Source organism: Zymoseptoria tritici, chromosome 9 (genome assembly GCF_000219625.1).
Source record: "Zymoseptoria tritici IPO323 chromosome 9, whole genome shotgun sequence".
In the NCBI taxonomy this organism is placed as follows: Eukaryota; Fungi; Ascomycota; class Dothideomycetes; order Mycosphaerellales; family Mycosphaerellaceae; genus Zymoseptoria; species Zymoseptoria tritici.
In genome coordinates this window covers 999910-1016717 of record NC_018210.1, presented here as the reverse complement: position 1 = coordinate 1016717, position 16808 = coordinate 999910, and the positions used below count along the sequence as shown (strand labels likewise).

The 16808-nt window shown below is 53.5% G+C and overlaps 8 protein-coding genes across 8 annotated transcripts; 3 read left to right on the top strand and 5 right to left on the bottom strand.

Annotated features, from left to right (window-relative positions):
* Positions 1-122: 122 nt before the first annotated feature.
* On the bottom strand, positions 123-1239 carry MYCGRDRAFT_47621 (uncharacterized protein; the record flags this gene model as incomplete). The annotated part of the gene is made up of 2 exons (XM_003849350.1): positions 123-1001; positions 1135-1239. The coding sequence occupies 2 exons, from the start codon at positions 1237-1239 to the stop codon at positions 123-125; spliced, it is 984 nt and encodes a 327-aa protein (XP_003849398.1).
* Positions 1240-1693: 454 nt separating this feature from the next.
* On the bottom strand, positions 1694-2596 carry MYCGRDRAFT_75568 (uncharacterized protein; the record flags this gene model as incomplete). Its single annotated transcript, XM_003849349.1, has 4 exons — positions 1694-2049; positions 2108-2417; positions 2474-2480; positions 2547-2596. 4 exons carry the CDS (start codon positions 2573-2575, stop codon positions 1694-1696), a joined length of 702 nt encoding a protein of 233 aa, XP_003849397.1.
* Positions 2597-3409: 813 nt separating this feature from the next.
* Positions 3410-4414, top strand: MYCGRDRAFT_110756 (uncharacterized protein; the record flags this gene model as incomplete). The annotated part of the gene is made up of 4 exons (XM_003849661.1): positions 3410-3733; positions 3781-3950; positions 4067-4278; positions 4380-4414. 4 exons carry the CDS (start codon positions 3410-3412, stop codon positions 4412-4414), a joined length of 741 nt encoding a protein of 246 aa, XP_003849709.1.
* A 209-nt stretch (positions 4415-4623) lies between these two features.
* Positions 4624-5238, bottom strand: MYCGRDRAFT_95724 (uncharacterized protein; the record flags this gene model as incomplete). The annotated part of the gene is made up of 2 exons (XM_003849348.1): positions 4624-5124; positions 5182-5238. The coding sequence occupies 2 exons, from the start codon at positions 5236-5238 to the stop codon at positions 4624-4626; spliced, it is 558 nt and encodes a 185-aa protein (XP_003849396.1).
* A 991-nt stretch (positions 5239-6229) lies between these two features.
* On the top strand, positions 6230-8082 carry MYCGRDRAFT_47115 (uncharacterized protein; the record flags this gene model as incomplete). The annotated part of the gene is made up of 2 exons (XM_003849662.1): positions 6230-6362; positions 6416-8082. 2 exons carry the CDS (start codon positions 6230-6232, stop codon positions 8080-8082), a joined length of 1800 nt encoding a protein of 599 aa, XP_003849710.1.
* Positions 8083-8957: 875 nt separating this feature from the next.
* MYCGRDRAFT_95722 (uncharacterized protein) lies at positions 8958-11603 on the bottom strand (the record flags this gene model as incomplete). The annotated part of the gene is made up of 1 exon (XM_003849347.1): positions 8958-11603. The coding sequence occupies one exon, from the start codon at positions 11601-11603 to the stop codon at positions 8958-8960; it is 2646 nt and encodes an 881-aa protein (XP_003849395.1).
* Positions 11604-12370: 767 nt separating this feature from the next.
* Positions 12371-12927, bottom strand: HFO2402 (histone H4; the record flags this gene model as incomplete). Its single annotated transcript, XM_003849346.1, has 3 exons — positions 12371-12514; positions 12571-12706; positions 12758-12927. 3 exons carry the CDS (start codon positions 12925-12927, stop codon positions 12371-12373), a joined length of 450 nt encoding a protein of 149 aa, XP_003849394.1.
* Positions 12928-13544: 617 nt separating this feature from the next.
* MYCGRDRAFT_75563 (uncharacterized protein) lies at positions 13545-16046 on the top strand (the record flags this gene model as incomplete). The annotated part of the gene is made up of 1 exon (XM_003849663.1): positions 13545-16046. One exon carries the CDS (start codon positions 13545-13547, stop codon positions 16044-16046), a length of 2502 nt encoding a protein of 833 aa, XP_003849711.1.
* Positions 16047-16808: the final 762 nt, after the last annotated feature.

Genomic DNA, 16808 nt, shown 5'->3' with positions numbered 1-16808 from the left:
ATCCTCCGGAAACTCCTCACATCGTGACTGAACACTTCTCCATCAAGATCTTTTCGCTTATCCATATCTTCATCCATTTGCCCTTCCGCCCGGATTGTCCGGCTAAACCACCACCCCAGATGTTAGAACATGGTCGGATCGATGAAAAGGCCCGACCGGCATATAGAACCTACTCGGAAGTGCTTCTGCTTGACTTTGTTACCCATCTTCTCCAGTGTCCACTGTGCTTTGTTGCGAGTCCGGAAAGCGCTGAGATCAATCTTCCTTTGCTCGACTGCGAGAGAGTGACGCTGAGAGTCGGATAGCCCGGTAAGATCCATGCTCGAGCGGAGGGCCAGAGCGCGCGTTGTGTTACGAGATGCTTTCGGCGCTGTGGCACTGGAGTCATCTGGACTGTCTTCCACGTTGCGTTGCGTGGAAGCGACCAAGGCGGTAGATTGCTGTCGTGACAGTCTTGCTTTCTTTGATCGACTTGCGTTCGGCTGGTCGCCGTGTCGACTTGTCACAATCTCGCCTGACGGTAACCGTAATTCTGTGTTCGAAAGGCGGACCGTTCCACCTGCATCATGCTTCATCTGGTCCTCCTCGAATTCTTCATCGTCTTCTCCGTCCGATTTGTCCCAGAAGTCGAGGTACTCGGAGTTTTCGGAGAGATCCAGTTTCCGGTGACCTTTATCAGACATATGCGCCCGAACGGCTTGTGCTGAGTGTTTGACGTGTCCGCAATGAAGGCACTCGTGGTACTTGTTCACGACAAGCGAGAGGTAAGAAATGAAGGTCTCCAAGTCCGTCTGGATGGTCGACAGATTTGGTATTGTGAAGCCATGAGCTGCAGTCATGTGCACTAGGTTTTCCGACACTTCCGAGTGAAATGATGTGCAAAAGAGACAATTCGCTGGATCGAGAACGACATTCTCGTCCTCCTCGTCGTCCTCGGCAAGGTCTTCAGCCGTCGTTGCGGCCTCAAGCTCGGGGACAATGCTTGTAGAAACGACGCCATCCTGAGATACAGGTTTTGACGGTTTCGCTTCGTGGACCTGATCATATTGTTCCGGTGTGATCGGAGGCAAAGTAGCCATTCGTCGTTTGACATTGTAAACACTAGTCCAAAGCGTCAGCGACACAGCATAGCACTCCGAAAACCTTGGAGCAAGCGCACTGCCATTGCTCGCGCATGTGTTCTCTTCGAATTGACTCAGACTCGAAGTTTGTTGCGCACGCGCTGCAGAGAAAGCTCATGTTGAGGATTGTTGGTGTTGAAGTTGCCGTGGTGTCGAGAGTGTTGGAGTTCGTGTTGAGCATCAGCTGCGAAGAGGGAAAAGCTGTTGGGATAATCGTAGCTTTTCATGATAAGTGCTTGACATTCAACTCTATATAAGTCGAGCATGCTGCATGTACTTCAGTCAATGTACTTCCGTTCAGCCAAAGCGTAGTGACTCATTATGAGTCGAAATTCATCACAACTCCGCTGACTCAGCCTCGTCGCTCAAAGGAATGCTGGAGGTCTGCTCTTTGCCAGCGAACACACATAGGCTGAAACTCCGGTGGGAGTACAGAAGATATTCCTTCGTTCTGGCCTGCCTCATGGAAGCCGCTGCGAGTCACAAGCTGCGCCTCTACCTGGCGCACTGCAGCAGCAGAACAACAGCACAGCCTCTGCTCCGTCCCAGCTCTTCTTCACATTATCGTCTCATCACTGCTTCTTCTGGAAAGTGACCTTGAACTTGGAATCTCCCATTGACATTCCATTGAGGGCCTCTCTGGCCGCCGCAGACTGGGTCTCCTCCTCGTACTCCGCAAACGCCAGACCAGCACGGCCAGGGACCATGCGGATCTCCTTGAAGCCGGGGTATCGCTGAAATAGAGCGGTGAGCTCGGTCTTGCCATAGCCTTCAGGGAAGTCGCGGAGTAGAAGGATCCTGTTAGGAGGGAGATAGTCGTCGGCCACGGCTGTGGCGGCTTTGTTGGCCTTGGCGGGTCGCTCGGCGATGGAGTCGCGCTCGGCGGCACGTTTGACGGGTTTGGCCTCTTCGAGAGCTTGCTTGCGCGCTGGCGAGATGGTCAGCGGAAGGCCCCGTGTTGTATGTGTGGTTCATGGTATACTCACCCTTCTCAGCCAGCCTGACTTTCTTGTGCTCCGCTAAAGCTTCCTCTCCATCATCTTTCTGCACTGTCGCATCGCTGCGCGCACGAGCGTATTGCACCTGGATCTTGCGGCCGAATAGCTCGATGTCTTGCAGAATGTCATGCGCCTCTGTTGCTTCTTCCACGCGGCTGTACACGACGAAGGCCTGACCACGTTGCTTGAGGCTCTTTCCAGCGCGGATGTCGAGCACGGTCCCGAGGTCCTCCACAATCTCTCTGATGCCCTCTTTGAGAAGGGGAATGCTCACTTGGCGCTCCGGAAGGTTGCGCAGCTACATGGGAGGTCAATGGGCGGACGGGATGCGGAGAGGGCAAAGGTGTGATATACGTAGAGACTACGGAAGAGTTAGCGAATACGTCCCTTCCTCAAAGCTGGTTCGTACGAAGTGCAATGTACGAACGTTGCGTTTGGAGGATTTGGTTCTGCCATCTTGCAGAGATGTCTGGTCGTGCAATCGCAGTTGTCGCGATGTGCATGCACTGGAGAAAGAGCTCGACGAAGCGCAACTGAAGATTGAGCTCGAAAGTCTTGGCAAAAGCTGATGAACTCAGATTCCGTCCCGTCTCCAGCGACTCTGCCTCTGCCTCATCAAGATGACCTGACCAAATTGTCCTCACGGTGTCAGCTTCCACGGAATGGCGTCGTCAAGCGAGCTGGCGGTGCATCGCAGTGACAGCGCATGTAGTCGAGTCCCTAGTCGAGTCCCATAAGCGAGCGTCTACAAGACATTCCATGCCAGGAGAAGGACGGTGAGCTTCGGATTGATGAACGATCTGACCACCCTGAGGGCCTGAGACACCAGACAACCTCGCAAGCCTCCAGTCGATGGCCCCGAGGATCGAAGTGGATTCAACATAACCAAACTTCTTGCCGCCAGTGCCTTATTTGCGGCGATTCAACCGGGAGAACATGAACTGCCTCGCGGCCATGCCATGCCGCGAAACCGCCGTTGACAACCTCAGACAAAAGCATCTGACCCTACCATGTTCTCAATCCCTGCAGTTCTCTCCTACCACATTGTCTTTCAGGCAAGTGAGACTCGGTTCCAGGCACAAGGTCTGCGCGATCTACTTGAAACAACGATTTTCCTAGTGCTGTGCCATGGTACGAGGTAAAGCACATGCATGAACACCTTGAAGACACGCCTTCTGGGTGGGCGACTTGCTTCAATGCATTAAAAGGGAGGATCTCGCGACGCAAGACGTTATGCTATCCGTCTTTCACCTTTCACGCTCTTCCAAAATCACTTGAAGCCTCACAACCATGCACGCCCAACGCTCTTTCACCGCTGCTTCAGCTGGCGCCATATTTCTGGCATCTGGAGCTTCTGCGTCGGTCCTCCCGGGCATCACCGAGAACAAGAGCCACAGCGTTCGCCGCGATCTCAAGACTGGACTCGGAACTCGCTACGGGAAAAACTGCAAGGAAGAGGATTGCTGGCAGTCAGGTGCTTGTGCCTTCACAAACTACAAGTTGCCATCAACTATTGATGGTTCCACTTGTGTCTCCGAGGCCATTTGGGACAGCTCGGCTCACTGTGGCGGGTGCATCCAGGTCACATACAAGGGCAAGACGATCACTATCATGGTGAGTCGATTCGTCGCAGCGACGTGCTCACTCGCTGACCATACCAGGTTACGAACAAGACTGATGGCGACGCCAATCATCTCGACATGCCACCTGCTACCTGGTCGAAGCTGACCAACGGCATGACCGGCGGCGGTGTTGATGGCATTGAATGGGACTGGGTGACGTGTCCCATCACGGCACCCCTCACAATCCATATGCATGGTGGGAGTTCGCAGTGAGTACTTTGAACACGACCAGGCGTGCCGCTGCACGAGACATTCGCTCCGCTTGCTCCAAGTCATGAACCTGCATCGGAGCCGCATGGAGCTGATCTTTCACCGTTCTCATTAGGTACTGGTTCGCTGCCACGGTCGAAAACGCCACTCTCCGCACCACAAAGATGGAGGTCAGCACCGACAACGGTAAGACCTGGAAGGGCACCGAGAGGGACATCAACAACTTCTTCGTGGTGGATGGCGTGCTGCCGACCACCTCGGCTTGGGTCAAGGTCACGAGCGAGTCGGGCTCACAGGTGGTGGTCGAGAACGTCAAATTGGAGTCTGGTAAGCAACCGCATGAGAAGGGGATGGAGCATGTCTCGCAAGCCTTGCTCCTGCCATGGACATCTGAGATGCATGCTGACTTTCACGCTTCGCTGTCGTAGGAAAATCCACCGTGGCGTCTGAAAACTATGCTTGATGGCTCGCAGATACATCACGATCTCGATGCTGTAGCGGGATTAAAAGCTGGGACCGCAGGCGGCAGACAAGGCTTCACAAAAATGAATCTTGCATTCAATCATTCTCTACAGTTCTGCGTCTCTCCCAACTGGCCCGACAGAATCTACTTCGCCACAATGATGTCTTGGTGTTTCGCGCCAGCGACATACCATTCCACACTGATCAGTTTCACAGAACAGCGAGCACGAACCCTCCAGCCATAACAAGCGCGCCAGCCATCGGTCCAGATGTCATCATGACCGCCCCACCCGTGCTCGTTCCAGTGCTGGATTGCGAAGCGGCAGATTCAGACGAAGTCATACTCTCAGACGTCTCCTCAGCTGCGGCGGAGGAAGTCATGCTACCAGAAGACGTCTCTTCAGCACTGGTGGACGACATGGTCTCGGTCTCCATGGTAGACGCCGTCTCTGTGCCCCCAACAATCGTGTTTCCATTGCTAATGAGCACGGTGCTACCCTCTTGAATGTTGTTGCCGACCGTGGACAACTGGCTGAAAGGGACGGAAGACGCTCCGGCTTCGCAAGCGGTCGCTCCAAAGTTGAAGTTCCCCGTGTCGCCGCCGACGCAGCAGACCAGGTTCGAGATGTCATTGGTGTTGACGTCCCCGCCGTCGGACGTGATTACACTGCCAGGACAGCAACGATTGCCAGTTATGGAGCCGCGACAGCTCTGCAGGGCTAGTCAGCGATCGGAGTGGACCTGGGAGAGTGGAGGCTGGAAACTCACGCCTTGAGCGGCTGCGAGGCCGAGTAGCGGAAGGAAGAGAGCGAGTGAGGCGTGCATCTTGGAATGATTGATCGTGGGACTGAGGCTTGCGGTTGAGGATCTCTGCGAATGCGGGAAAGTGTGGTTGTTCGAAGTTGAGAATCAAACAGGGCATGGCATGGGAGGACCTCATACTTATACATCTGAAGCTTACAGCGCACGTCCTCGTCCCTTAATATGGTCCTGTCCACCGTCTTGCTGTTCTTGGACAGAACATTGGACGATCAGGGCGGGAATCGAAGGCATGAAGTCACTATTGGACGGAAGGCTTGAGACAAGATTAATATCGCGGGCCCGAAAGACGAGCAGCGATGCGAGTGGTGTATACCGGGCCGATCGGTAACTTGAAAGAGTAATCCGAGATCAGCCAAGCCATGCGACTCTCTCCACGATGTCAATGCGCGGGACGCCTGATATCGATTATCGACCTCAGCTGCTCAGCCTTGCCGCACGACACGACCCGACTGCTGATCAAGAACGTTGGTGGCCATCGCCGGGATCAGCTGGGTCGGGAACTTCGGGATCCGGAGTGTCGTACGCATTCCGGTGGTCTGGCATTGGTCCAGCTCGAGGCCGACAATGGTGTTCAAGGACGTGAAGTCGACATTGTACTTTTGGCAGACAGACTGCTGATGCCTGAGGCTACCAGACTTAGAACTAGTGGACGCTTTGTCAAAACCCCCATCGGTCTTCGCCGCCACTCTTTTCTTGCTTCGTCTTACCCTTACTACCTCACCTGCCTCTTTCGTACCAGCCCGATAGACAACGTTCCCTCCACGCGGAGAATGCACGGAACCTAGCATGACCGTCCATCGCCAAGCTCTTGTTCGCAGCACCGTGGTCGAGATGCGAGATCGCCGTTGGTTCACATCTCTCCGCCAAGAGACCCGCCGGAGAGCTTGTTTTCGACCGATGTAGAGACACGCCGCGGGAGAGCCTAGGATAAGTACTCGGAACACTTTCTTGCGTTTCTTGCTCAATTCATCCGCTTTGATCACTCACCGTCGCGATGGGTTTCTCTTGGGCAACGGGCGCTGCATGTGCTATTCTTGCCGCTACAGCTGTTTCTGCTGAAGACGTCTTGTACAGCGAGAGACGGCTGAACAAGAGATATATCGATGGGAACGGCAATTGGAATCAATGTGCGCGAGATTCACAATGAGATCCCGATCCGTGACTCGACTGACATTCACAGCCTTCTTCCACATCAACGACGTCCACGCCCATCTAGACGAGTTCCGCTCTTCTGGAACCGACTGCACCGATCCTACCCGAGGATGCTTCGGAGGCTACTCTCGAGTAGCGACCGTCGTAGACGAGAAGCGACCTGTGCTCAACAGCAGTCTGTTCCTCAACGCCGGAGATGAATTCCAAGGCACCTTGTTCTACAGCTATTATGGCGGCGAGAAAATCGCCGAAACCTTGAACCAGCTCGGATTCGATGGCATGACCTTGGGGAACCACGAGTTTGACGGTGGCGACGACATGCTTGGAGCATTCCTGGAAAACCTCACTTTCCCGATCATCTCGGCGAATATCAAGTCCGATGATCCGATTTTGAACGCCACAATTGTGCCATATCACATATACCCGGAATTCGACCTTGCGGTTATTGGCGTGACAACGGAGGATGTGCCCAACATCGCCAATCCTGGCAATGGAACGATCTTCACTGACGTTGTGGAAGCCGTGCAGGGCGCGATCAACGAGCTCCGTGATATTCACAATATCACCAGGATCGCCGCGCTGACTCACATTGGGTACGATCAAGATCAGATCTTGGCTGCGGAGACTACTGGTCTGCATCTTATCATGGGTGGTCACAGCCACACTTTGCTAGGTGATATGGAGGATGCTGAAGGCAAGTATCCTACCATCATTCGCAACCAGGATGATGAGGAAGTCTTTGTAGTCACAGCGTACCGCTGGGGCGAGTATCTCGGCTACATCGATGTCACTTACGACAATGAGGGCAAGATCCTGGAGTATCACGGAGCACCAATCCACCTCACCAACGAGACCGAGCAAAACTCGACCCTCCAGGCCCAGATCGACGAGTGGCGTGTACCATTCGAGGCGTTTGCGGCAGAAGAGATCGGTCAGTCGAATGTGATCCTGGATCAGGAGACCTGCCAAGAGCAAGAATGCCTTCTCGGCGACTTTATGGCCGACGCTATGCTCGCCTACCGCCGCAACACTAGCGACGAGGCAGACTTTGCCATCATCAACGCCGGTGGAATCCGAGCAACCATTGACGAAGGCGCGATCACTCGTGGGGAGGTCCTCACCTCTTTCCCATTCGGCAACGCTGTTGTGGAGATTACCATCTCCGGCGACGACCTCTGGTCCGTTCTTGAAGGCATCGTGACAGGTGTGAACCAAGTAAACGGCGATGAGGTCACCTCCTTCTTTCAAGTCAGCCAAGGCATCAAGGTGGAGTACAACCCGGAAAACAACAACGGCAGCAGACTCGTCTCCGTCACCATTGGTGACGAGCCATTGAATAGAGAGGAAGACTACAACGTCGTGACTTTGGATTTCATTGCTGGCGGAGGCGACAACTTCTTCGACATGCAATTTCCGGATGCGGTGTCGCTTGCTACGCAGGATGAAGTATTGACGGCATACATTCAACAGCAGTCACCCGTGAATATTGAGTTGGATGGCAGAATCGCAGTCGTTAACGGACAGGCGAATACAACGACGGGTGCGTCGAATGGCACGACTGGTGGAGCGGGTGGTAACACCACAGGATCTGCGCCAGAAGAGCAGCAGGGTGCGGCGACGAGGATCGGTGGAACTGTTTTAGACAGTGCTCTTTTCGCAGCAATTGTAGGCAGCGCTGTAATGGCGCTTCTGTAGACAAAGTACACATGGTAGACATTAGACGAACACCCGGCATTTCACTGGATTCGGAGGCATCACCCGACACAGCATTTCAAAAGCGCGGCACAAAGTTCGATACTCCACAGGGACCCGCTCGCATACATCGCAGGATCCACTTGTGCTGATCAACCCTTCGAACGTCCGGCACAAGATATCCGAAACTGAAGAAATACACTTCACTTCGCTTCTAGGTTTGCTCCGGCACTGATCACAACATCATGACAAATTATCAAGAAGGAACGACAGATATCAAAGCATTTACGACAAGCCAACACATGTTTGCAAGTCCCTCAACAATGCCAACAGCCCTCCACGAACAACGGAACACTGCGAACTTCACCTCAGCTCTCAAACACGCCCTGGGGCATCCCTCAACACTCCCCGGTTTTCTTCGTACAACCTACAGAGATGTCGTGGGATACTACGCCGGCCAGGATGTCGGTGAACTGGATCGAGGTGAAATGGCCGAGATGATTGTGTCGTTGAGGTGGATGGTCATGGGCATGTTTATGACTTGGTTGGCCATGGCATTGGGATTGGTCGGGTGTTTGTTGAGGGAGTGGGATCGGAAGGCGGAGAAGGGGGCGGGAGGTTGCTGAGAAGACGATGGCGGATGAAGACAGGGGCCGGTGAAAGGCGAGAATAATGCAAACCGCCTGCATGGAGCAGGCTGAGTCTGATGCTTTTTGACAGCTGAAAAATATGCTATGACTTCCCCATTCGCTGACAAGATTGCCTACCGATTGTGAGGTTTTCGCCGACTCCTCGCTATCCTGTGTCCAGGACCAGAAACCCGCTTTCGATCTTACCCGTTCCATGCGAATTAATCCTTCTCATTCGACACCCGCAATTCACCCAATCCACCTCGGCAGCTGCGTGTCCCCATCAAACATGTACTGCGGCATTATGATCTGCTTGGGCCGCGTCTCAGACCTTTTCATAAGATCCCCTTTCGCCAACATCGGATGATGTACGACAGCCATACCACCGGATGTCGAAACACTTGATCCTGCCTTTGTCAAACGCGACACAATGACCTTTTGCTCCTCTGACAGTAGTTCAACCTTATTTGGCATGGGCTTGTCTTTCTCTGCAAGGTAGCCACTTGATTGAGCTTCCGCTGCCCGACGGAAGTGACCTCCCTTCGCGGTGATGTAAGGCTCCATGATTTTACACGCCTGAGCAAGGCGACTCCGAGGCACTAACTCTGGATTCTTCCTCAATCGTCCGAAGCCGCCCAGCAAGTCATAACCGACCAGCAGTGCGCTGCCAACTCGAGTTTCTTCCATCGGTATGACCGGATCAATCACGTCTTCCGCGATTGTGTTACACAATTTGCCACATTCGGTCCACAGTCGGAGGTAATCGAAGTTTAGCATCGGCTCCTCGGATTGGAACTGCTCTGTGAAGGTTGACAAGAGCTCCTCGGCGTTGAACGTTCGCTTTTCTGCCGACGCTCCGCCGGGCTTTCCAGAGTCTGAGCTACTCTGGGCCTGCTTCTCAGATGCCAGCTCATGAAGGAATATCTGCAGCCTTTTGTTGTTAGGCAGTGGACTGCTTTTTGCACGTTCAATGTCTGCCACGAGCATCAAGAATTTGACTTTGGGCATGATCGGATCCAAATTAGGCATGCGTAGTTTCTCGGGTCGTCCCAGACATCGTTCCACGGTACGCCTTCCAGGGAGACCGAGCGCAGACTTGTATGCCTCGAAGAGCGCCTCCGGCCTGTCGGCGGACGAAGTAGTCAGCGGCGTCGAATCGGACTGTGTGGCGATCACGAAGTCCATGTCAGGCCATGCAGGAAGCAGCCCCAAGCATTTACCGGCTTGGTAGACAAAAGCGAGTGTTTGAATGTGCAACTCGCATTGAGGGAAGTTGAGGGCCCTGCAGAACGTGCCAAGTTTGGCGACCAGAGCACAGCACCCAACTTCAATCGGTATGAGATGGGCATGGTTACTCATGAGTGCGTGGTTCCTCATGCTCACTATCGTGGCCTTTTGCTCTTGGTAGTGTGGAGAGAAAACATCGCCACTTCGCGCGATCGTGGTATCCAGCTTCAAACTCTTGCGTACGTTCGTAGCCACAACCTTGCCTGAGTCAAAGAACTTCATTGCTTTTGCTTCCAAATCCGGGAATCCTCCGGGATACTGCTGTTGATGCACCGCCATGACAACCTTCTGAGCCTCGATCCCGCGAAGTGCCTGGTCGAATACGGCGGACCCGTCGAACAGGCGTGGCCCAAGAATGTCTGCCACATCGATGTACATTTGGCAGGCTACAACAAGCCATGTCGGAAGTAGGCCAGATTTGCAGTACTGATGTAAGCCCCAGAAGAACTCCTTCCGGAGACCAGACGTGTTCTCAGCCGTGTAGCCTGTGAAGACATTGCCGACCAGTACTTTGACGAAAGGGTGCTGCGCAAGTGTCCGCCTGAGAACATGTTTCTGCTTGCAGTGTCCAGTACGCTGCACGCCCTTGCGAAGATTGTCCACGTTTTTCCAGTACCAGTTGAATTGTGCGCAGAACAATCCGATTGCCTCAGTGCCAGTGTACGCCAGTAATCCTGAAATGTCCAAGTCCTGAAATTCTTCCAATGGTCCGTGCTTGCGATAGTTGACCAGATACGCCAGCGGGTCGTGGTCATCCGTGTGTGCTTCAACTTGAAGAAGTTTGCATACGCGATGCCATGTGTTCAAATCAGGGTTCATCGCGGTGAATTCTTCCTCCGCGCAATTAAGAAGACACAGAGCCGCGTGCGTCGCCATGGAAGCAAGCATGAAGGTAATCTCGCCGGTCATGTATCGCCTCCAAGTATTGTTCACGTTGACGCGGACATCTCTGAGTTCCCCAAGAAAGCATAAGCAGGCCAAAACGTCTTCGTGGTCTTGCTTCTTGAGGACAAAGACAGCCTTCGATAGGCTCGTGGTCTTCGAAGGAGATGAGGTCTCTGAGGTACTGTCTCCATGTGTTCGCTTGTCATGAATCTGGATATCTGGGGCCGGAGACATCTCGTGCCCATGGCCTGTATCATTGTCGTTGGGTATCGAGGAGAATGGTGGTTGCAGATGTTCTTGAAAAGTCTGCGCAGCATTTGTCAGGTGGCGTTGAACCTCGATCAAAATGCCGATGAAGTGCTGGTGTCCCGAGTCTTTCTTAGCGGCCTCCCCGCTCTGATCCGTTGTTCTCTTCTTGTAGATATCCGCCACAGCTTGACGTCCTTCAATGGTCTTCGTCAAGGCGGTGAGAATGTTCGGAGGAACCGTGGTCGGCGGCACGCTTTGGACAATACCGAGCGTCAGACCAATCAGCTCTGATGGGAGCACCTCAACGGTCCCTCCTTGAGCTGCAGATATTCGCGCACTCTTGGTCTTCAATGCCGATACCAGTTGCGAGATGTCAGCGCATTTGATGGCTGTTGCGGTGAGCCAGGAGGTGATCTTCTCGGTCCCACGCTTGTAGCGCAGGTAGCGCTCAGTGAGCGGAAGCTCTTCTGGCATATTTCCAATGCGCCGTGATGTATGAAAATCTTGGTGGTCGAGGTCGCATCTGAAGATTTGTATGAGTTCGGGTCGTCCGAGTGAATGCGTAGTAAGTCATTGTGAGAAAAGCTCGGCCTTGCATGTGAAAATCCGGCGCAGAGTCTCGCACGTGAATACCATCCGTTTGCAGAGCGAGACTTCGAGTGACGGGGAGGGGCAAAGCGGATACGTGCATAATCAAACAGTGTTCCCGTGAATTGTGCGTCACGGGCATGCGGGTTCAGGGAGTAGTGGATTGATGTTTGTCGCCCGTCGATTCCAGTAGAAGTGAAGCCTGTGTGACGGATCAGCTGAGTCGGTACATCGAAGAAAGTTGACGTATCAGCATCGTGGGCTTGGAATCATGCAAACGCCCATAATCTGGTGCGCGGCGTCAGTCGACTCGAGTTGCGGACACATACTGGAGTGGAAGACAGCTGATGTGTGAACATCATGGTAAATGCTCCATACGTAAGCAATCCGTTCGCTGATCCTCCTCATTCTGCGTGACGTCCGGGGCATCCTCGGCCAGTAATCCAAAAAGCAAAAACTCCTTCCCAATTTCAATGGGCCATGTGTGCGCGAGTGGGTATCTTGAAAGACCGCAATCTCCTCCTCCTCCTTGATGGTGTAAAGAAGCCCAAAGCCGAGTTCAAACAACTGGCAATGCTCAAACTGCTTAGAACAAGCAAGAAGTCGTAAATACTTCAGCGCTCGCCATCTCCGAATCCCTAGACATAGTGTTGTCAGCACGATACTAAAGAAGATGTGCGGAGCATCAAACTTACGTAGATCGGGTTTCCTACGCGGTTGAGTACGAACACCACATCTGTGACGCAGACCGTCTTCCGTCCTGAGAGCTCGACGACCGCGGCGATATCCTTGAGAAGCTGCAAATAAGAGTTTAGTGAAATGTCGAGCAGCAGCGTAACTTGGCCCAACTCACAACTTCCAGACGCTTTCTCAAGACGAGACGAGTCTCCTCGTAGATCCCGCCTGCAATACGCTTGATTCCACCACGGCGGGCCATTCGACGGATGTCGCCTTTTGTGACGCCTTGAATATTGTCGCGTAAGATCTTGCTATTATGAGTTAGCGATAGGTGTCGAAAGGCCATCCTTCATTCGACGTACCGGTGCCGCTTGTGTGGAGTGACGCCGAGTCCCTTGGATCCAACTCCGCCGTGGAACGAGGTCTTTCCTTTGCCGCCAGTCGAGGAAGCGGTCGGACGCGGCGCAGAGCTCGACGAAGCGTGCGGCACATCTGAACGGATGATGGCGTTACTGTTGCGATATCTCGCCATCTCTCGTTGTCCTGCTATGACTGCTTGGAGAATATGTTGAGTTGGGGCAGTAATGTTGTGATGTTGTGGTCAAGTCGATAGCGGCGGCGTAGTGGCGCGGTAGAAGCTAGGCGAGCTTCCTTGCAGCTCTCTGTTCACTCCCGTCGCGAATCGATACTGAAACAAGTGATACCCGCCAATGATCTGGAAGTGATTGAAGAAGTGAAGTGAGGTTGTACAACAGGACATCAATATTTGATGGCACGCGGCGGCTATCCATGGAACGGGCCGCCGATGTGCGGAGTTAAAGGCTAGCGCCGTCGATAATGTTCGAGAATTTTGAAGCTGCAGGTCGACGTCTTGAACTGCTTCGTACATTTCTGTCGCAGAAGTCGAAGATGGGTCGCGCAGTGTCACCAGCCCTGTCGGAGAACGAGTTCGATATCTCGAAGAATCTCCTTGGCGATGGCGGGCTTGACAGCGATTCGGATGCCGAGAATGAAGTGAAGAAGATTGTTGGAGCGGTGGATGCTGCAGGCAGTGACGATGAGGACGATGCGTTCATTACAGCGGCGCAGGCTGCTGCGAACAAGAAGGGAGACGGAAAAAGCGGGAAGAAGGCCGGCGCATTTCAGACGATGGGTCTCAACACTCACTTGCTCAAAGCGATTACACGAAAAGGCTTCTCCGTCCCGACTCCGATTCAGCGAAAGACGATTCCTCTCATTCTGGATGGACAAGATGTGGTTGGCATGGCGAGAACAGGTTCGGGAAAGACGGCGGCATTCGTGATACCCATGATTGAAAAGCTCAAGTCGCATAGTGCCAAAGTCGGGGCAAGGGCGATTGTGCTGTCACCGTCACGAGAACTGGCATTGCAGACATTGAAGGTCGTGAAGGAGATGAGTCGAGGGACAGATCTTCGGACAACGTTGCTGGTGGGAGGAGACAGCCTGGAAGAGCAGTTCAGCAGCATGGCCAGCAATCCAGACATCATCATCGCTACACCTGGACGATTCGAGCATCTCAAGGTTGAGATGAGCTTGGAATTGTCCAGCGTGAAGTATGTGGTGTTTGATGAAGCTGACAGACTATTTGAGATGGGTTTCGCCGCTCAGTTGCTCGAGATCATGCATTCCCTTCCTTCGAACAGACAGACTCTGCTATTCTCCGCCACTTTGCCCAAGTCGCTCGTCGAATTTGCCCGAGCCGGTCTCCAGGATCCGAAACTTGTGCGTCTGGATGCGGAAAGCAAGATTGCGCCAGGTCTCCAGAGCGCATTCTTCACTGTCAAGCGTGCGGAAAAGGAGGGCGCGCTTCTGAACATTCTCCAAGACATCATCAAGATGCCGACAGGAGAGACAGTGGCGAGCAAGAAGGCAAAGGAACCCAAGCAAAGAGACAACAAGAAGCGAAAGCGCGGTGCAGACGGTGTACCTGCAGGTGAGATGCCTTCCGAGCACTCCACGGTCATCTTCGCTGCGACCAAGCATCATGTCGACTACCTCGCCAATTTTCTCAAAGCTTACGGATACGCCACTTCGTACGTTTACGGATCTCTAGATCAGACAGCACGAAAGATGCAAGTTCTGGACTTCCGTACTGGCATGACGAACATCTTGGTTGTGACAGACGTGGCTGCTCGTGGTCTCGATATTCCCATTCTCGCCAACGTCATCAACTACGACTTTCCCTCACAGCCAAAGATATTCGTCCATCGTGTTGGAAGAACTGCTCGTGCCGGAAAGGAAGGATGGAGTTACAGCTTGGTGACCGGGCAGGACATGCCATACCTGCTTGATCTACAACTATTCCTCAGCCGCAAGCTGATTGTGGGCAAGGTCGAGAAGGAGCCGGGCATGTTCTCTAACAATATCGTGGTGGGAGCCATGCCAAGAGACAAGATGGAGCGGTACTGTGAGGAGGCGCTTAAGTTGTTGGAAGAGGACGATGATCTTACTGCGATGCGTGAAGTGGCTGGCAAGGGAGAGAAGCAGTACTTGCGAACACGAAACTCTGCATCGGCGGAGAGTGTGAAGCGTACAAAGTCAATCCTGCACACCGAAGACTCCGCTGCGACGAATGTGCTTTTCGACGATGGCCAGGACGCTTCACTAGAACAGCAAAGACTGGACATGCTCGCACGAGTCAGCGGCTTCCGACCTAACGAGACCGTCTTTGAGTTCGGGCAAAGAGGCAAGCTTAATGAAGCAGCAGAGATGATGAAGAACCGCCGCGCGAAAGTGCAGCCGAAACGTCAACAAGCGGACCCAGACGAACTCGACGAAGCCGCAAATGCATCCCGCAATCCCGACGTAGAAGACGCCTTCTCCGATTCCGAGGAGGAGCTTATCCTCACCCAACCCAATGCAGACGACATGGCCGAAGCCTCGGACTCCGAGATCGAGAAGACCTTCACAACACCCTCCGAAGAAGCACTCATGGGCGGCAAGAAACGCAAAAAAGCCAATTGGCAGGACAACGAGCACTTCATGTCCTACACACCCTCCACACTCAACCTCGCTGAAGATCGCGGATACGGTGTGCACTCCGGTGGTACCAATGCTACGACTGGCAACCCACACTTTCTCGAAGCTGCCCGCGGTGCAACGATGGATTTGACGAATGATGAGAGCAAGTCCTTCCAGGACGCAACAAAGGCGAAGGGCTTGAGATGGGACAAGAAGAGTAAGAAGTACGTTGCACGCGCAAACGACGAAGACGGATCCAAGGGAGCGAAGATGATTCGCGGAGAATCAGGGCAGAAAATCGCTGCGTCCTTCAAGTCTGGCCGCTTCGATGCCTGGCGGAAAGCCAATCGCGTGGAGCGGATGCCTCGGGTCGGTGAGATGGAGAAGGCAGGATCGCATTTCAGCCAGGGTGTTGGAGGTGGTGGTGTTATCGGTGGTGGAAAGAGGTACAAGCATAAGCAGGAGCGGGCGCCTAAGGAGGCGGACAAGTACCGCGATGATTATGAAGTGCGGAAGAAGAAGGTGGATGCGGCGAGGGAGAAGAGAGTGGGTAGATTTGCGGAGGGCAAGGGGAAGAGTGAGTTGAGGGGCGCGGAGGATGTGAGGAAGATTAGGAAGTTGGCGGAAAGGAAGAAGGAGAAGAATGCGAGGCCGCAGAGGAGGAGGTGATGATCATGGCCTAGTTTGTACGTTATATCTCCACCGATAGAGCAGCTCCACCATACTGCGGACATCAGGAGGTACCTTAGCGAACCACAACAGTGCGACGGGCTGCCCTCTGAATGCTTATGTCAGCGTTGACGGGTAGAACTACCTCCGTTCACTCGCGACCTCTTTGTCTCCCTTCATACATCAACTATTCGTTTTGCAAGCTTTGCAACATTCTTCAAAGCAGACATCTGGTTACAAACTTCTCGATAATCTCCAAGGTGTGCCCGTCGAAGCTTGACGCGAGAAAGGACGGCACGCTCTGAGTATGGAACGCAGCAAATGATGCACGCAACAGTCCTCATTCCATTCCAGACCCGCTCTCATTACGCCTCACGGTCCCAAGATGAGTGAAGAATCTCATTGCTACATCCCAGCACACCAACAGCAATGTCAACATATGCAGCCACCAATACATGCATCCACGAGCTCATGGCGCGGCCGAGATGATATGTACTGCCTCACAACGAGCAAGGCCCGACAGTTTGCACTAGTCGATGCCTCATCTTCGTCCAAGCTAGCCAATATAGGTTGCCGCATGCTTAGCGTCCACACTATTTGGACGTACCAAATTCTCGACACCTCGCGGGCGGAGATCAAAGCCAACTACCCGGGCCTTCAAGCGCGTACGTGGCGGACTGGTGGGCTGTGGCTTCAGAGATCGAACCTACGGCGAAATGCAGTTCGAACATCGGGTCTGCCATTTTTCGGCAGCCAAGTTGA